Genomic DNA, 20,612 nt, shown 5'->3' on the forward strand with positions numbered 1-20,612 from the left:
AGAAGTGTTAAATGATCACATCAAAGAAGAAATTAAACAAACAAATTTTGTGGCGTTTATGGTGAATGAGACGACTGACTTTAGTATCACAGCACAGCTCTCATGTACTCAGGTATGTGACTGAAAAGTGACGGGTGAGTGTTTTACTACTTGGTAAAGTAGTATTAGTATTGTATCATGCAGATTGTGGTTTGTATCTGATAATATTATTAAGGGGTTATGCACATTGTTTTTGAGTGGTTCGTGTTGCACTGATAGTAGCCTACTGTGGCATGTGGATGTAACACTATGTACACAGTGTGCAGAGGGGGATTACATTTATTGATACATGCAGTGAAATTTAGTCTGAGTTCAACCCACCCTTACCTAGCATACTGTTTTAGGCTAATTGTTGATTAGCTGTCATGTTGCTGAGTGCCTGTATGTGCAGCCGAATATGTGCATTATTTGCATATGGGTGCGTTAGCTGTAACAGATGAGTATGTATGTGGTTTACACGCTTACTGAAGGCCCTGACTCAAACCCCACAACACGCCACTGGTTAAAGGACAGGCGTAATCACAGCTTAGTTTTACTCGCCGTCCTCTAGATTCAGGATTTATCTTCACCTGTAAAACTAAATAATCAAAACCTTACATTAGATGAGAAATGAAAAGAGTTTAACTGGACTGATGAGAATATAAATGTACCTGTGACTGTTAGATTGACTGTGACTGAGCTGAGATGTTTAACTCCATCCTTCATAATGATCATGACCTGATATTCTCCACTGTCGCTCTCTCTCAGATCTGATATTATGAGATACGAGTTATCCTCAGTGATCCACTGCTTCACGCGTCCTGAGTAATCTGAATCTAAAGTCAAATCTTCAGGTTCATCTTTGTTTCTCCAGTTTGTTCTCTGTTTCTGACTGAACCAGAACCCAGTTTTGATGTTGATGTTTGAGTAATCGCAACTCACTGTAATCTTGTCCTCCGTCACAGCACAAATTTTCTGTTTATCACAGGTTACATTAAAGTTATCAAATGTTAGGGACCCTTGAAAATAAATATGAAATATTATTGACATTTGTAACACAGTATAATGTACAAATGTAAGCATATTTTTGAGATCCAAATGTAAAATCCTGCATTAGAGAACATTCTTTTAAATCTGACCTACTTGATCACAGCACTGCTACATGGGCGGAGTGATTTGCACAACTCTGACCGAACCTCATCAGGGGGCTTCTTGGGTGCTGTGAGCAAAACACTCCGCCCATGTAGCAGTGCTTCGCCTTCTAAGAATATAGTTCCCAGTATGTATACTGTTAAAAGATTGTGTGTCTCATATCACCTTGTTATTTGTACACGGTGTGAATATAAAAATCACAAATAGGAAAATGTTTGCGTTATTTTGTCACTTATTGGGAGCAGTTTGCTAGCTGGAGCCATTCACTTACAGACTTTGTGCTAAGCTAAGCTAGCGAGGGTTGCATCAGACAGAGTTATAGCATGCACGGAGATGAGAACGATATGTATGGACTTATCTAACTCTGGGGGATACGGTGAATAAGCTAAATTCCCAAAAAATGGGCCAAAATTTAGCATTTTGGAGACCTCAAATACACAGTGAACCAGTGAAATATTGTCAAATATTGATCTACCGGGGACACAATAGGTCTGGACTGGTCATGATGAATAACACACTCCAACACCCCAGCCAACCTATTGGCCAATGTCTTAGAGAGTAATTTATAGTCACTGCAGAGTAATGAAACCAATTGCCAACATTTGATGTCAGTCAGGTCGCCTTTCTTAGGTAAGAGGGTTAATACAGCTCTACGGCAACTCAAAGGTAGCTGTCCTTCTGCCATGCTTTTGTTCGATACCTCCAGCAGATCATTACTCAGTTCAGTCCAGAATGACTTATAAAAGTCCACTGGCAAGCCATCGAATCCCAGAATTTTTCCAGACTCCATGGCTTTAAGTGCATCACTCAGCTCTCAGATGTTCAAGGTACCTGAAATTCCAGTATTGGTTTCTTCTGACACCTGGGGTAAATCTTAAAAAAATTCACTGTCGTCCATATACTCTGCTCCAAGTTCATTTTTGTAAAATTCTCATAAAACGAAAGTACTCTCTTTCTAATGTCCGCAGGTTCTACTAACAATCCACCAGCCTCAGATCGAAGGGCATTAATATCCTTGTTCTGGCCATTTTTCCTCTCCAGATTGAAGCCAATTGTAACTTCTTTTTTGACAAAGAATCTAAGTAACCTTGATCTCCAGTTGTTTCAGCCAATTCCTGAAGTTTTACAATTACAGTCTCCAAAATGTTCATGCTCAAAGGGTTGTCTTTAGTGACATTCTGAGTGTACTGCACACAAAACTGTTTATTTGGGCCCCGTTGCATAAAGCACCTTAAGTTTTTCCCTTAAGTATGACACTTAAGGGGTAAATTCCCCTTAACTACTGCAAGAGAATAATTAAAGTGTTTTGCATATAATCCCTTAAATGGTTCTCTTAGGTAAAGGTTATCGTAAAGTGTTTCATGACAGCGACCCCGGTTTGTTGTTATAAAATACTATTGTTGCCATGGAGACGCAACAGAAAAAACGTAAGGGTTTTTCTGCAACACCCTTAATTTTAAGGGAAACATAAGGGTGAACTTAAGGGAAAATTACACTTAAGGTGCTTTATGCAACCGGGCCCTGGACCTTTGCAAAGTCCCACTACTGTCATAAAGATTTAAAAGAACTCTTGGTGGTTCTAAAATCTGTCATGGTTCTGCCATCTTGTCCTTTGTTTAATCTAGTCTTGTGGCAGAATCATGACAGACCCATGTTTTGTGTGGGTTCACGTGGTCTCAGTATTGGTTTACTAGACCACGTGTTCCCTGTGTCTTGTCTCTTTTACCCCGCTCCCTTGTCATCCCCCTCATTATTGTTTGATTCGTGGTCTCAGTATTGGTTTACTAGACCACGTGTTTCCTGTGTCTTGTCTCTTTTACCCCGCTCCCTTGTCATCCCCCTCATTATTGTTTGATTTATATCACCTGTTCGCCTCTTGATTTGCTCCCCTATTTAATCCTCTTGTATTCATTGTCCTGTGCTTGTGCATTGTTCCTAAAACCTGTGAGTACGTTGTCTTTGAAGTCTAGTCTAGTAAGTGTAGTTAAGATCTAGTCTTGTTTAGTGTTCTCTCCCTTTGTTTAAGTATCTTGTTTATGTTATTTTGCCCCCTAGTGGGTTTTGTTTTCTGTTTTGTTCTTAATAAAGTCTTTAGTGTTCATTCATCTCTGTCTGCACTTGGGTTCATCCTACACCACATAACAGAATGCACAAGCCCATACAGAACCCAGCAGACAACCCGTGTCATCCCGCCAGGCGGCAGTCGGCTGACCTAGAACTTTGGTGGCAGTCGACTGCCGCCAACATGAAGATGGGCAAGGCCCCATTTCCTCCCCAGCAAAAGGGGTCCCTGAGGGGTATGCCCTGGCGGTGGAAGCGAGAAGGGTTTTGTTGCCAGAGACCCTCCTCAACTCCTATTTCATCGCGGGGCTCAACGTCCCTCCTCCCTTGCCTGAACGGGAGGAGTTGATCCGCCGCCCGTTCCATGAGGTGGTGGACAAGTTGTGTCGGGAGGAGCTTCAGGTACCCACCATGGGATCACCATCTGCCACGCTGCCATCTATCCCGGAGGGATGTATCTTGGGAGTGGTGGCGTCTGGCGACCCGAGTCTTCCTCCTTTGGCCCCTGAGAGCTCCTCCCCACCCATGTCGCTACGTGGAAAGCGAGAGCGGAGAGTTTCGTTGGAGTCACCATCCGAGGGGTCCTCTTCGGAACCTGCTGCTCCCACCACAGTTTTCCCCTCGCCTGCCATGGCGTCTGCACCACGCCCCAGTAAGAAGAGGAGGAAGAGGGGGTTGACTTCTCCGTCTGCGCAGCCACCGCTGCAGCCCCTGCCGTCTGCGCAGCCACCGCTGCAGCCCCTGCCGTCTGCGCAGCCACCGCTGCAGCCCCTGCCGTCTGCACAGCCAACCGCAGTGCCCCCTGTCACTGACACTGTCACTGTCTCGTCTCCGCTGCCGGACAGAGCGCCCCCTGTCACTGAAACTGTCACTGTCTCGTCTCCGCTGCCGGACGCAGCGCCCCCTGTCACTGACACTGTCCCTGTCTCATCTCCGCTGCCGGACGCAGCGACCCCTCTCACTGTCCCTGTCTCGTTTCCGCTGCAGGATGCAGCGACCCCTGTCACTGTCTCGTCTCAGCTGCCGGATGCAGCGCCCCCTGTCACTGTCTCGTCTCCGCTGCCGGACGCAGTGCCCCCTGTCACTGTCTCGTTTCAACTGCCGGACGCAGCGCCCCTGTCTCTGTTCCTGTCTCGTCTCCGCTGCCGGATGCAGCGCCCCCTGTCTCTCCAGCTCCTTCTGTTGCTTCCTCCCCAGCACTGTCATCTTGTTCGTCTGCCTGGTCCCCTGCTACTGTCTCCATGTCCTCCCTTGACTCTCTCTCCTACCCTGTGAGTCCTGGCTCGCCCCCATCTGCTCCCCTGTCTACCCCTACCACGCCCTGGAACCCTGCCTTGCCTCCTTTTGTGCCCCTTTCCCAGCCTGCATCCCCAACCAAGCCGGTTGCCTCCAAGCTCCCCACCAAGTCTGCCCGGACTCCTCGTCCCAAGCTCTCCACTACCCCTGAACCCAAGACCCCTTGCCCACCCAGCTCCACCCTACCTGGACTTCCTTTTGTGAACACTGTTTTGCCTCCGCCCCCCCTCCCTTGTTTGTTGTTTTTATTATGTCACCCCAACCCTCTTGTATTGTATTCTTGTCTCCCATTGATGTTATTTGTCATGTTTTCTTGGTGTCTGTCTATCTGTCAGTCTGTCTTGTCCCATGTCTAGTGTTCCCCTGGGGAGCGTCTGGAAGCCGCTCCTTTAGGGGGGGATTCTGTCATGGTTCTGCCATCTTGTCCTTTGTTTAATCTAGTCTTGTGGCAGAATCATGACAGACCCATGTTTTGTGTGGGTTCACGTGGTCTCAGTATTGGTTTACTAGACCACGTGTTCCCTGTGTCTTTTTTACCCCACTCCCTTGTCATCCCCCTCATTATTGTTTGATATCACCTGTTCCCCTCTTGATTTGCTCCCCTATTTAATCCTCTTGTATTCATTGTCATGTGCTTGTGCATTGTTCCTAAAACCTGTGAGTATGTTGTCTTTGAAGTCTAGTCTAGTAGTGTTTATTGTATTTAGTCAAGTTTATTGTTCAGTGTCACCCTGTCTAGTGTTAAGTGTAGTTAAGATCTAGTCTTGTTTAGTGTTCTCTCCCTTTAAGTATCTTGTTTATGTTATTTTGCCCCCTCGTGGGTGTTGTTTTCTGTTTTGTTCTTAATAAAGTCTTTAGTGTTCATTCATCTCTGTCTGCACTTGGGTTCATCCTACACCACATAACAAAATCATTCCAAAACAACTTGAACATTTCCTTAAAAGGGGAAATAAAAGGCAAAATCAAAAAAAGCATGTGAAATGGCTAATAACACTTAAATAACCTAACATTTAAATAATTTTTTTTGTTATGCTTGGGGAGCTGTGCAAAACTCTTGAGCAGGTTGGCAGCAGAGAGGTTTCCTGAAAAATATTTATCACCCAACAAATTAGAATTAAGTTGCCAGTATGCACTCATTGGCTTAATGGAGTTTAATAATGCAGCACACTGTACCATGCTTTGATCCCAAAAACTTAATGGAGTAATTATATGCTTTTTTATAATACTACAGTGATGTTTAAAAACATAAAACCTTTCGACATGATTTCTACCCAAATCTGACATTGTGCAGTTAAAATCACCACCAAATATTAAGTTTGGGTAAAAATTCTTTCCAAAAGTTGCTCTTACATTTAAAAATCTACCCTTGATTTTCTCATAAATCTGATATGAGTCTGGAGTAAAACTCTTAGTAAAAAGAATAGCTCCTTCTCCACTAAGTGAGGTGTTGTGACTTAACACAGACACCCCCTCCCACTCTCCTGTCCAATCACCCAGATAGCAAAATCTGGCTGGCCCACCACTGGGCCACATATTTGCTTGAGTTCTGGCCCAGTTCTGGCTGGGTCCCCGGCCCAAAACTGGCCCACACACTAAAAATTGGATCAAACGATTAAATCTGGGCCAGTTGTGGCCCACACCCAGTAAAATAGATCTTACATACTGACTTGGCCCAGATTTGGTCAGCACACTGTTAAGTGACCTAAATTGTTTATTTGGCCCAGGTCTGGCTAGCACACTGTAAAGTGACTTAAATTGCTTATTTGGCCCAGGTCTGGCTAGCACACTGTAAAGTGACTTAAATTGCTTATTTGGCCCAAGTCTGGCCCAGACCCTTAGTTTTATGTGGCTGACAACATCTGCATGGTCCCTGGGCCAGATGTGGCCCAGAAACTGGTAAATATTGTATATTTTTTATTTTTCAAGAAAAATACACCCATTTAAGAAGATTAAGAGCCTTTTATTAAAAAAAATACACACATCACATTAATGTGAATTAACAGTTAACAAATACATAAATATGAACATGTTTTAACATGTACCAACAATTAACCGTAATTTTGAACATATTAATTCTTAACAAATTCAGTACACTTTACAAAAACCCAAAAAATACATACAGACATATATCTCTTACACAACACATTTTACAAGCACATAACCCACTTTATACACATTTTTAAAGGGATAGTTCACCTTTAAAATTATAATTTTCTCATAAATCACTTACCCCTATGTTGTTCTAAACCACCAAGTGCTCTGATTGTCTTCAGAATACATTTTTAGAATTTTTTTATGAAAACCGGGAGGCTTTTGTCTGTCCCATTGACTTAAGTTAGTCTCACAATCCGTTTCCCAGAAAAGAATGAAAGACATCGCCAAAAAGGTCCATTTTCCATTAGTAGTTTAATAATAATATTATGAAGTGACAAGAACACTTTGTGCACAAAGAAAATAAAACGAACGATTTCAAAAATTTGTTCTCCTCCTTAGTCGTTGAAAGTGTATTCAAGACCAGACTACAGCGATGCTGCTGACATCACCTGCAGCCCACGTCACCCGCTGATGTGGTTACCAATGTTTTTTTTTTTTGTTTTTCTACACTTTTTTTTTAAAGCATAATGCAAACATTGTAACAATACTTAAACAGCCTAAATAAATGTAAAAATTACTTGGCAGCCTATTCTGTCTGTACGCTGGGAACTACGTCAGCAGGTGACGTCAGCAGCAGCCACAGTCCGGTCGTTAACAGGCCCTGAACGAACAAGGAGAAGAACAAACTGTTGAAAATTTTTTTCATTGAAATACTGATGGAACACTGAACCTTTTGGCAATGTCTTTCATTCTTCTGTGTTAAACGGACCGTAAAACCCACTGAAATCAATGGGACGGACAGAAGCCCCCCAGCCTTCACCAAACATATCCAAAAACGTGTTCTAAAGACAACCTAAGCACTTGTTGGTTCAGAACGACAGAGGGGAAGTGACCCATGATAAAATTGCAATTTTGGGGTGAATTATCCCCTTAAGCAATTACAACGAGACAACATGTAAAACAAATTATTTAACATTTAAAGAAAAAAATTCTCTCTCACACACACACACACACACCACACACACACATAGTCAGATGTGGTTTACCGGGACAAATCAATAGACACACAGAATTTTATTGTGTCAAAAATGTCTATTCTATTGCCTGATCTAACACCAGTCCCTAAGCCCAACCATAACAAAAATCTGTTGGAAGTCTTTAATCTGAAAAAGTACCACTTAGTATTGTGTCACTGTAAAGCATGTTTATAGCATATTAAACATGTCATTATACACTATTCCCCATAAACCACATATACCAACCCACACGCACACACACCTCTCACACACAAGCCAAGTAATTAAAACAAGTTAAACACATTTAACCAAAACACCACCACTCTTTTTACAGAACAAAACATTCTCCTTTGCAGACTCAAACACAGGCACTAACACTAACTGCTTTTCCTTTGCTAAAGTTCTCTTGCACCCACCCTCTCGATCAAGCCACCTCTTCATTGTCCCCTCCACAACTGTAAGGGACCTTCTCCGAACTGCATCTTTAAAATAAATAATCCATATTGTCATTGTGAAATCTTTAACATTTAATGAGCATATTAAAAAGAAATGTCTAATTTTTATTAACAAATAATTAACAGATATATTTACCAATCACTACCTCTCTGAGTTAGAGGGTGGTAAATAAAGTATTTTCCATCCAGTTGAGGTTTTAAGCCAGGGAGTTGTCGGTCGCCCTCTTCAATATATGCCATGTGCAGTCTCGTACATCTGTCCCGCCAATAAGCCCCAACCAGTTAACCTGAAACAGATTTATAGTCTTAATAGTTGGTCATAGTTTCATACAGGACACAGGTCATACAGTAGTTGATTGCTTATATCAAAGAAGTGATGCATGCTATTTTTTGTGTGCTAATTTAAGAAAAGTTGTGTGCAATCCATAGAAGTAAACTGTTGTGTGTTTGTTGTAGTCCAAGAAAAGAGATTTAAGTTGAAGAAGATAACTGGCGTCATTGTTTACTTGCACTGTAAAAAATTTCTGTAGAAATTACAGTATTACTGGGTGTTACTGCCAACTAGCTGCCAGTAACTTACTGTAGATTTTACATTTATGTTATTTACTGGCAACAGTTTGTTTAAAGTTAAATTAACATGAAACATTTTCAGTCTTTAACTTCTACTGTAAGTTACTGGCAACCAGCTGCATAATTACAGCAATTTTTTTACAGTGTAGGGTTTTGTACATTTGCACATCGTTCACATGTCAACACTTACACATCAAAGGGTGTGTAAATTCGTGAATCTGAAAAATGTGCCCTTCTGAAAAAAACAGTTTACCAGCAAGACCAGCATATGTTGTGTTTTGGTGCTGGTTTGCTAGTGAACACCAGCTAAACAGCCTCAAACCAGGACCATCACCAAACCAGCATTAGCACCAGCATCCCATGCTGGTCATACCAGCAAGCCACAGCATATGTTGTGTTTTGGTGCTGTTATGCTGGTGACCACCAGCAAAGACCATCATAATTCCCATGCTGGTTTGATGCTGGATTTTTCAGCAGGGTGCTCTTTAACTTCTTAACTACTTTAGCTCAAATAAGGTTGTGTGTACTGCTCCTTTTTATGAAGATACGAACGTGTGTCTGAATTCTCTGCTTGATTATTAAAAACCTGTTAACCTGCACGTGAACGACGACTGGTTATTGTTGGACTTTAATGGTCCATTGCATGTTCATAATTAGAGGAAAGACAAGGTATTAAAAAAATAAGCTATTTATTGATCAGATATGAAAAAGTTTTACAGCGCTGGGTTGTTTCAAGGCCCCATGTGGCAAGCAACCAACCCAGCTTACGGAAATACATGAATATTTATATGATATGTGACGTCGTTCTTTCTTCAAATCTCTCCTCCCCATAACAGGCGGTTCTCATCTCATTATCTGACTCCATTACTACACCCTGCTTCAGCCTGTGGGGGTATATAACACACAAACATACAGAACACCTTGTGCCCTAGAGCATTTCATCCTTATATGGCAATGTCTTATTACAGGGCAATCTTCTACATTATTCATGGGCACAAAGGCATAATCATTTATATATTTTAATACATTAATATTCATGACAACATTTAATGTTTTAAATCTAAACTCTTCTATAATAATCTGGAAATGAATGATTATTAGTGAATTAATATCAAAAGCATGTATTTCTTTTGTCTGTGTGCTTTCTCTTTCAAGGATTGTTCTTATTTTGGCTATCACCAGCAGCTGCAAGGTCGGTCCTACGTTCAACCGAAACCAAGACCTTGCAGTTTTTTACACACACACAGACAGCCCTCATATTTTCAGCACAGGAATCAATTTTGTAAAGGCACACATAAGCTGAATTATAATAATATGATTAGTAGAATACATTTGAACAACATCAAATTCCACATTATTTACATCTTTCTAAATGGATTCAGCTTACTAACAACAATATTTAAGCTAACGTGATAGCTGGCTAAACATGCAGGAAAATTCACGGTTTTGAATATGTAGCAAACAATTCCTTTTCATTGTTATCATGCATTTTTTACATATAAAAACTAAATCAGTGACTTACCAGTTATTGATGATGGTGTCTGTGTCGAACGGGAGCTCAGCTTTGTGCTCTGCTTGATTCAAATCATAACAGCAGTCGTGATGTTGCCGTTCAACAGCTAGAGGGCTGATTGCCGCATCACGGAATCGGGCCGTGTACTGTATACTGTCCGTCTGAAGCATAAACATTTTTAAATTGCCGCCAAACAGCGTTACAACCGGCATGTGTCAGTTCCACTGGTATCGGGCCACATACTGAATTTCTGACATCATACACATCTTGGCAGTATCATATTAAACCGTAATCGGTCCAGGCACAATGCAACGTAGTCGGTCCGACTACACAATGCCAGATTCGGCCCGATTACACTGAGACGCTACTTTAGTAGACCCGGACTTCAGCTGAGTATGCTTACACTCGGGCCAACAGCTATAAGTAGTGTTTACTACTGGTATACTATTTCCTCATCTGGGCCAGTTCTGGCGCATACACTAAAAATCTGTCCGGCTTTCAGCCAACACTGGCGGAAAAAAGCCAGAATCGGCCCAGAACTTACTGCTATCTGGGCAGCAGCATTCCTTGAATCACTGTGTGTCTCTTGCAACATGGCAACATACATTTTTCTTTGCTTAATCACTTGAAACAGTTCTGCCCTCTTTTCCACTTCCCTTGCTCCATTAACATTTACTGTTGCAATATTTACTTCCCCCATAGTTAAAGAAAAAAAAAACAAGAAAAAAGCAACACTCTTTACACAAACATCACATCTAAAAATGCTCTATTAGGCTTTATCACTACCTTCATTACCATTGTCAGAAGTGACTATTTTCTTGAGTCTATAAATCTCTCTGTTTGTAAACAACCTTTCTGACATAAAGTGTCTTATCCACAACTGCTTTAAGTCAGGAAAAACTGCTTTACACAAACCCCACTCTTGTTTTTGGTAGCCCTAAGAAAGAGTTTGATCTCATCAACTTCATGAAAAATCAATCTAAGACAAACTGATGCTAGAATCAGAAGATTCATTGCCACTTTCCATTTCGTCTTCATCAATAACATCCTCTACCTCCGCTTTTTTAGCTCTGACATTTTGTGAATCTCCAGATTTTTTCCTTTTAGAAGGAACTTTAAACATAGTTTGTTCCGTCTCTGTCACCATTTCAGGGTTATTCCAATGCAAATTAGGCTGTGAAACAGTAAAGTCAATATCATTATTCACTGTATCTGTATTAACACCAGTTAATAGTTTTAAAGGCTTCGGTATTTGAACAACTTTCATTAGTTACACTCTCACTTATCCGAATCACCACACTTTCATTCACGGGCAGGTTTTCTACTGCTCTTTCCTCCGCTATACTATCATCCGCCATAGGTGGATCAACGTTTGAGGGTCCAGCCTGCACTTCCCAACATTAACAACAGCCAGCGAGTTGTTGTTCTCTTTGTCTTTACCCGCACAAGCGCAAATTAAATGTCCTATTTCCCCACAATTGAAACATTTCATCTTTTCCGTAGAAGCATATAAAACATAGACTTGAAGAAACGTATATACATATATTTTGGGCAGTTTTTGCCTTTTTTCAATAGTGAGGTTAGGGGAGGACAGGAAAGTACAGGGAGGAAAGAGGGGTATGGGATCGGCAAATAACCACGAGCCGGGAATCGGACTCGGGTCGACGAAAGTGCGAAAGCACCATATGTTGGAGCGCTGACCACTACACCATCGGCTCTGACTACATGTAGGCTTTTAGTGTAACCGATTAAATTGTAACTTTAAGTCAGTGCTGTTATTAAAGCATTTTATTTACAAATCTGTTATTTAGTTTTGATTTAATGCTAATACTTAAACTCTATATCAATACAATATATTTATATTCTAGCAATGCTCTCCCTCATATTTTGCTATCATAACTGAGCTTATTTCTGTCACCGATATAAATTACAGAAGGGTGAAAATTGACAAGAAGTTCTTGCTGTTAACATTTCTCAGTCATTTCAGCGTTCATACAGACTGAACCGCTGTAGTGAATCCACCCTTACAAACACAAAGCAGTAAATTGCATGTAAAGCGTCTGTGGGAAGACAACTTTGTGGTTACATTCTGGGCTCTCCAGCTTGTCTTTAGTTACACTGTCAGAAAAGTGTTTTACGAGTTTGCCTCACTGACAATAAAGTGGGACTGCTAATATGCGTGTGTGGCGTGCTGTCCCGGGGCGAAGGTTCCGAGCTCGGGAAATACCCCCCGAGTTCGGAGCGTTCGTCCCTTGACCGGGGAAGGAGCCCCAGGCCTGGGGTGTGCCCTGACCCGTGTTATCCCCGGTGCTTAGCTAAATGTACGTAGTGAGGTGAAGGGGTGGAGGTGGGTTTGCGATAATTCCGGAGAATGAGGGTAAGGAGTCTTGATTATTTAGGCTATGTTTACACGTGGGCGGCTATTTTCATAAACTGATATTTCAACCTCTCCGGTTTCAAAAATAATATCGTGCACACATGTCAGTTTTCAGAGAGTGTTTATTTACACGTACCCGTGCATATTTGCCATCAAGAGACGCTCAAGCCCACGTAAGCAAATCACCGGCCGCGCTGGTGGTGACGTGAACTGGTTCTTCATGTTGGAGGGAGGAGCTGTTGCAGTAGGTGATTGATGACGTCAACGTACCGCGAGAGCGAGTTGAGGAATCACACGTAGAGGTCTAATTTCGAATCGCTCTCGCGGTACTTTGACATCATCCATCTGTCGGTTCTTGCAGCGCAGCATGAAGTCAAACACACGTAAAATTTCTGACCTCCGAGCACTCGTCTCTGCTCCTCGACATAATGGAGCAGCTGTATTTGCAAATACAAACACACGAAACGAGTTTGCACGAACATAAATGTGAACTTGGAAGCGTTCAGAGTAGCAGTCACATGTAAACATGGGTTGCACTTTTGACGTAGGTGCGAGCTCTGGCGCATACTCTGTGACGTTGCCTGCTTAAACATCCGTTTGTCTCACTTTACATGCAACCGTGCAACCGAAGATTTTCAAGATCTCCACTCTGGCCGGAGTTTTTAGAAACAATCGGTTTCAGAGGCGAGTTCTCCGTTTGCGTGTAAACGAGGGGCGCAAACGAAGGTAAATCTCTCAGTTTTTAAAAATAACCATGTACGTGTAAACAGAGCCTTATAGAGGTGGTACTAAGTGTACTAAGCCAGCTGTGTTCATTGACTGATCAGCTCCTCCCAAACCTTGTTTATAAAACATCATGTCCTAATATGAACTATTTACATACCTCAGATGTTTCAATATGTACCTTTGAGATACGCAGTGTTTATGTAGAAATAAAGTTTACTTTTGAAAGGGTATCACCCGTGTGACAGCTTCTACATTTTCTTGTTTGAATAATTAAGGTTTGTCCTGACCCTTGACTTATATCACTGTCTTAATGCAGTAAACAACACTGATGCTTTTCCCAAATGTCCAATAACCACAAAACTGATGTTTACTCAATAGTGTTCTAGTGTTCATACCTTGAATGTGTAACAGCAGGATCAATGATGAGAGTCTGAAGTTCATGATGAAGTTTTGTAGAAAGTCACATAAGACCCAAAACTCGTTTCTTATTCCTGAGAAAAAACAAAACATCATTGTGACGCTCAATTCATCAGACAGTTATTACAGTAAAATAAAACACAACTAAAATGCTTGTTTTTTGTAATATTTCAAAGGTTCAATACATATACATGTGTATACATACGTGCTCGTGGAGATCTCTGACTTCAATCGGTTTGTAAAGTTGTGTCAATATCTGAAGTTGTGGTAGATCATTTAATGATCTGATTATCGTACTCAAGCGGATGTTAAAGAAAGACTCTCCTTCACTTTTTGACACTTTTCATAGCATAAGAAGAAGGAAATCATTTTATAACATGCTTGAATTTGATATAATCTGACAACTATGCTTATCTTTACGTGTAGCTGTTATTTGTTGGAGACTCCTGTAAACAGTGGCATGTTTACCATTTTGGGGGCCATAAAGAAAGTCCAAGAAACTGGAGCCCCACATGCCCCAACATTGCCTGAAGGGTTTTCATTTAAATTGCACGACAATAATATTGAGTATATAGAATTAAGTTGGACATATAAAAATAGATGTATTTTATTTTGAACTGCTTAACATAACATGGTATAAGACAAAAAAACTTTTTCCACCGGCCTCCCTTTGTACAGAAAAATATTTTCAAGCCCCTCTCAGATCTATCCATTGCTTGCAAATTCCTTATAGGATGTGTGAGGATTTGACAATGAACAAGAGAACCCAAGCACAGACGATGTCGGGGAAACATTTATTAACATGAAACACAGAAAACAAAAACCCACGAGGGGGCAACTCAACACTAAACATGATATACAAAATACTAACATGACATACTAGACTTTGATATAAAACAAGACTGAAATCAAACATGAACTCAACAAAGTACAACACATCTGTACACAATGAACCAGCACAAGATAAGAGACAAGAGGAGATTAAATTGGGAAAAACTAAACAAGATAACGAGGGCAACATAGGAGAATGGGATGAACTGATAATGAATAATTAACAAGGAGAACAAGGGGGCGGGGACTAGGACAAGACACCAGAGGAACATGACCCAATATACAAGGCCATGAGCCTCCACATGGAACAAGAGACTGTCAGAACCCTGCCATCGCAATAAAACATAAATATAAAACAAGACTCTTATGGCAGAGTGCTGACAGGATGGATTTAAAACAATGTAATTTTTACACTACTGCAACTTCAGTCTGTGATCTTACTAAAAAAACTAAATAAGAAAAAAAGGTTAGATTACGATTCAGACAAACACAAGCAGTGAACGTTGTAAGTTGGTTATTGTCTGGATTTGAATTGGGAATCACATAGCTCTCATTTTCATATTGCAGAAACAAACTTACTGTGAGATACAACAAGCATATAGACACCACTGCCTGTAAAAGATGTCTCTTATCTTTACTTCATCTTTTATGTTTTCAGCAGAAAAAAATCTAATCATTAATCTTCATCTTTTTACTGCTAGTGCTCTTATTCTTGAGCAACAGTCTCAACTCCATTCACAGGACAGATTATGTTTCATATTTTTATAAACCTGTTCCTTTAGTTCCTTATTAACTGAGCCAATAATCTGCATATGTTTCATACTCCATACGACCAGCAAAGTATGAAGAGTATGAAGAGTGAATATCTACTGTTGATCCCACTAAAGCACAAACTTCTGTAGAGGTGTAAGTCACAGCCCAACAGCTACAACACATAAAACTTCAACATTACTCCACTAAGGTCCTGTCCCTAATAGCGCACCTTATGTGGGCTTTCGGTCTCGTGGCCTTAAATTGTGCACGCTCGCTCAGTCTATGAGTCCGTAGGGTGTCCCATCTGTCATTTTTACGCTCCGAAGTCCACACTGCTGCAGCCAAAACATTTAAAATAAACTGAACAAATGCTTTCCTAACTACAAGATTAAAGCTCAGCCCTGTAATAAAATCTTAACCTAACTAAAAACAGCATTGAGTTCAATAACAGCCTGACTTATAGTGAAGATGAAGTAGATCACAGTATCATCTACATAAAGATGCACTATAGCAAAGTTTTTACAGGATTTATTCATTGTGATGTTACAGTTGATCTGACACTGACACAAGACTGTTGAATGATAAACTCAATACTTCAATGAATAATTCATCTATTTGAACATTAGATTATTTACACTGAGCTGTCATTAATATGTTACTGTATATGACATCACTGCATCACTGATGTCACTGCTGAGAGACTGTTGCTAGGTGATGATGTCATAAAGAGAGTTGTGACATCACTCCAGCAATTCTGCTGATCTGCACACAAACATTTGCAGCACTAGAGTCTTACAGTGACAAACACACAGAAAGAGATAAAAAATGAAAACTGACCATTAGTGTATTGTATTATAGTCTATAATTTATATCATTTATAATTTTATATAATTTATAGAAGAGTATACATTAATATTATAGGCTTTTATTTTAGATACTTTTTGTCATAATAATCTTCTGTATCGAAATCAGCAAATGGTTCTTTCTTTTAGTGTATGAAGGACAGGTTTAACAATGGGACAAACTAAACTTTGGGCAGCTCATCTGGGACGACTCAAAATGTGTCACAGAATTAGTAAGCATTTTTTTCTGGCCAGGTTTGACTAAAGATATAGTTGAGTTTACAAGACATTACCAGTACACTGATCATTGATGCTCTACAAAAGATCCACTAAAGCCTTTGCCAGTATTATGAGTGCCATTTTAATGATTGGGTATAAATATTGACCCACTATAGTGGAGTAAGGCTGGTAACAAACATGTTGGAGATTTCTGACACGTTTTCCCTTTAAAGAACATTAAAGCCCAATCTGTAGCTTTCTGTTTGTTTCAGTTATTTGTATGTAAAGCGTTGTGGATGTTTATGAGAAGACTTATGGTTTATTTACTGCTTTAGGTCAAGTGACAATTATACAATGCAAATATATGAAATTTAAAATACATGAGAACGTGTACTTATGATACAAGATAACAATGTGGAGTTTGTCATGTGTTATAAATCATCATACTCATAAATGGTGCAACCACAAATAATGTATTGTAACTGTTGTAATGATTATTTATTAGACAATACAACATACAGTATAATAATGTTTATTATAAGGGAATATACCTGCAATAATGCATTATAAACACAGACTTCATAGAAAGTGTTACCACATACTGCAGTCAAAACAGAAAACAGAGAAATATATTCAAAAGATAACATTTATCTGACGATTATGAATGTCTTAATACAAATATAATATGTGGATAAATATCTCAGAAAGGCAGGTACAAAAAAGCTTTATTAAAACATTTACAGTAGCAAACCTTCAGAAAGACAAGCCTTGTTTTAATCAGTATCATACCATTTTTATGTGTTTAAGCATTTGTTTTGTCCATTGTATCTGAAAAAAGATACAAACTCAGTTATATTCAGAAAAGGCAGAACATTCAGAATTAGACTTTTCTGTGATTCTCAGATTTCAGTCTCACTGCAGCCGTTATCACAGCGCTACTCAGCAAATAACCATCATGACAGCTGTGTGCATATTTTCAAAATAACACAAAAGTTCTGAGTGATGCGTTATGCCGTTCAGTGCCACTGACAGCGCTAAAACACTTTCACTTTTGGTTGTGTTAGTACATTTAAAGTACAGCTTGCGTTAGAAAATAATGATTTCACCTTGATTGGGGTTCCTCATCTTCTTTTTTTAGGGGTTTCCCCAGTAATGATGGTGCACAAAACAACGCGGCACACCGACACCTGACTTTGAAACCTGCAGAAGCTGCGCCAGTGACTTATTTGATTTATTAGGCAATAACTAACCAAGATGTGTGCTTGTACTTGAACATTTCTGTAATTTTGTAGAATCTTACTTCAATATTAATGATCAGCTATGAGTGCTGCACAGTGAGACTGAAAGTAGCTCAGTGATGATGTCATAGCTGAGAATAAACCAATCAGCATCAAGGACTGAAACTATCTATTTTATCATTTACACTGTAACAAGTGAAAAGTTGGATCAACTTCTACCTCCACCTAGAGCCTGTTATTTCGGTTGGCAAAAATCCACCGCTCTCGGTTCATCTGGTCCAATCAGCGCAGGGCTGTGTAAAATCTGCCTGTCAATCACAGTTCCTGCACACGCCACAGATCCCCCCTCCCCCCGTGCGTGTGTTACATTAGGCTTGTTTGACTCCATGAAGCGCCACAAGAACCGACAGCGGGATGACGCGAAAGTACAGCGAAAACGATTAGAGAAATCATACAGTCTAATTTCGTCTCGCTCTCGCAGTACTTTGACGTCACCCGGCTGTCGGTTCTTGCGGCGCTACTTGAAGTCGAACAAACCTAATATCACATGAATCCACCTTATATTGAACACAGCGTGATGGCAGAGACAACATTCACTAACAAACTTCCGATTCCTTGGCTAACAACCAGAGCTAGCAGAACAACCAATGAAAAGAAAACAACCAAGGAAACGAAGATAGAAAGCGACCGTGCCTGTAATAAAACTAGGATCAATATCGGACCAGCATTTGAAAGGTGGAGGGATCTATGAGCTTTTAAAGGGTTCTAGCTGGATGCAGAGCTTGTCACATTTCTTCTTGACAGGTAATTGTGCTTTATCAACCATTTATTGTATTTCTGATTGTTATGTAAGTAATCTAAGTATGCTTAAACACGCACTGCTGAGGACGAGCTCGATATGAGGTTGCTTGTGGTAGTGTGGGAGGGGCAAAAAAATTGAAAACATTCGAAATCATCTCAATCCTCCAGAGTTTCCGACTGTAGCTTTAAAGAGTTACTTCAGTCGGTAACTAAAACTACTTAAAATTTTACTTTAATTTCACAATAAGAAACAACTTAATGTTTTAGGTATTACCAACTGAACTTATTTAAGTTGATCCAACTGTTTACTTTTTACAGTGTAACAGTAAAGTCAGATGTATGATGAGATGTTGTGTTACCTCTTACAGTACAGGAATACTCATATAGCTCCTCACTGTTGATTGAGTCCAGGTACAGCTTGTTTAATAATCTCAATCCATCTGTTACCTGTTGTCCATTCTTATACCAGATGTAAGTATGTTTGTTATCCAGAGTGCATTCAGTTGAACAGCTTAATATCACTTTTTCTCCATCTATCACAGGGTCTGGACTGCTTCTCACCTCTGTATCTGAGATTTCATAAAACAGAGTTCACATCAACTACTTTTCAAAGTTGGGCCTCATATTTTTGATTTAGCTCGATTGATAAAGCATGACCTAAACCTCTAATCACAGTCGTGCTGATATCAGACTCCTACTCGAACTATAATGCTTCAGTATAATGAGTGCTGCACTACATAGAGTTTGTTATCAGCAGTTACCTGTAACAGTAAGATAGACTCCAGGAGAACCAGAAACTTTATCTGATCTGTTAGTGATGATCCTGAACTGATAATGTCCAGTGTCACTCGTGTTGACGTCTTTGATTCTCAGTGTGTTTCCCACAAACTCCACACGACCAGAAAACTGACGATCCTCAAGCAGATCTCTGAATGCCCCATAAAGATGGTAATACCAGTATGTTTTATTTACTATATATCCAGTGGGATGTGAGTATGAAGAGTGAATATTTACTGTTGATCCCACTAAAGCACAAACTCTTCTAGAGGTGTAAGTCACACCCCAACAGCTACTGTTAGAAACACCTGAAAGAGTCACAAAATACTGCTGTAACATTCACAATCAATCACAAACACACTCATACTGTATATAAATCAACAAGAAAACTGCTAATTTAATATATAATTAATCTAAATATTGTGTAAATGTCAGACTCACACACAGATGAAGAGAGATCTGAATCAAACTCAGAGCAGTAATAACTGTCAGTGTTTTCACTGGATGACACAAATATGCTTTGGGCAAATGTTAAATGTTGTCCATTCTTGTACCAGCGGTAATTATATTTAGATGTTAAAGGGCAGGAGGAATCACAGCTCAGTTTTACTCGCTGTCCTGTAGATTCAGGATTCATCTTCACCTGTAAAACTAAATAATCAAAACCTTACATTAGATGAGAAATGAAAAGAGTTTAACTGGACTGATGAGAATGTAAATGTACCTGAAACTGTTAGATTGACTGTGACTGAGCTGAGATGTTTAACTCCATCCTTCATAATGAACATGAGCTGATATTCTCCACTGTCTCTCTCTCTCGAATCTCTTATTGTGAGATCTGAGTAATCTTCAGTGATCATCTGATACATTCGTCCTGAGTAATCTGAATCTAAAGTCAAATCTTCAGGTTCATCTTTGTTTCTCCAGTTTGTTCTCTGTTTCTGACTGAACCAGAACCCAGTTGTGATGTTGATGTTTGAGTAATCGCACCTCACTGTCACCAGTTCTCCCCTCGCACCACAAATGTTCAGTTTATCACAGGTTACATTAAAGTTATCCAATGTTAGGGACCCTGAAGAAGTAACCGTAACCGTAACATTAATAATATTTGTAGATTATCTGTGTTTAACTTCATTAAAATTACAGAGCAAGATGAGAGATTAGAGAATCGAGAATCCAGCCTTTGGAGTTCAGCAATGTAAATTTAATTAGACTAAACTAGTTTAAAATCTGACATACTTTTAACAAATATATAATGAATTGACGTATTTCAGTACAACAACAAAACTGTGTTTCATACCTTGAATGTGTAACAGCAGGATCAGTGATGAGAGTCTGAAGTTCATGATTTCTCTTTGTAGAAACTCAGCTACAAAAACATTAAAGAAGAACTTTTCTTATTGCTGATAAAAACACAATGTTAGTTTGACTGTGACTTTCTCAATCGGATGCAAAA

The 20,612-nt window shown here is 39.9% G+C and overlaps 3 protein-coding genes and 1 long non-coding RNA gene across 5 annotated transcripts in view; all 4 read right to left on the bottom strand.

The window, feature by feature from the left end:
• LOC141359602 (uncharacterized) overlaps positions 1-20,612 on the bottom strand; it is a 39,989-nt gene that overhangs the window by 6,819 nt on the left and 12,558 nt on the right. Inside the window, exons 6-8 of the mRNA XM_073862318.1 lie at positions 20,457-20,525; positions 690-1,037; positions 505-616 (exon numbers count right to left, since the gene is read on the bottom strand). Coding sequence (XP_073718419.1) covers positions 505-616; positions 690-1,037; positions 20,457-20,525 — 529 coding nt within the window. The remainder of the gene's footprint in view (positions 1-504; positions 617-689; positions 1,038-20,456; positions 20,526-20,612) is intronic.
• On the bottom strand, positions 7,743-10,724 carry LOC129419709 (uncharacterized). 2 transcript variants are annotated; one of them, XR_012365717.1, is made up of 3 exons: positions 10,185-10,724; positions 8,239-8,379; positions 7,743-8,119 (listed from the first exon to the last, which is right to left on the bottom strand). It is a non-coding gene; the product is annotated as an uncharacterized lncRNA (long non-coding RNA). The 2 variants fall into 2 exon arrangements; XR_012365716.1 differs by having other exon boundaries at positions 8,229-8,379.
• Positions 16,815-19,841, bottom strand: LOC129454182 (uncharacterized). Its single transcript, XM_073861539.1, has 4 exons — positions 19,598-19,841; positions 19,141-19,464; positions 18,739-18,948; positions 16,815-17,168 (listed from the first exon to the last, which is right to left on the bottom strand). Exons 1-4 carry the CDS (start codon positions 19,791-19,793, stop codon positions 17,143-17,145), a joined length of 756 nt encoding a protein of 251 aa, XP_073717640.1. The 5' UTR covers positions 19,794-19,841; the 3' UTR covers positions 16,815-17,142.
• Positions 16,815-20,612, bottom strand: part of LOC129454154 (uncharacterized) — a 49,292-nt gene continuing 45,494 nt past the window's right edge. The window contains exon 7 of the transcript XR_012365704.1: positions 16,815-17,091. The gene's annotated coding sequence lies outside the window, so the exon portion shown is untranslated. The remainder of the gene's footprint in view (positions 17,092-20,612) is intronic.

This window comes from Misgurnus anguillicaudatus, chromosome 23 (genome assembly GCF_027580225.2).
Source record: "Misgurnus anguillicaudatus chromosome 23, ASM2758022v2, whole genome shotgun sequence".
NCBI lineage: Eukaryota > Metazoa > Chordata > Actinopteri > Cypriniformes > Cobitidae > Misgurnus > Misgurnus anguillicaudatus.

Bases quoted from the DNA above. Each gene is read 5' to 3' on its own strand.
- LOC129454182 (XM_073861539.1), bottom strand. From the start codon at position 19,793: ATGAATCCTGAATCTACAGGACAGCGAGTAAAACTGAGCTGTGATTCC. The intron at 18,949-19,140 runs GTAACTGCTGAT...ATGAAATCTCAG, and splicing joins AGTCTATCTTACTGTTACAG to ATACAGAGGTGAGAAGCAGT. The intron at 17,169-18,738 runs GTAACACAACAT...ATCTTTTTTCAG, and splicing joins GTATTCCTGTACTGTAAGAG to ATACAATGGACAAAACAAAT.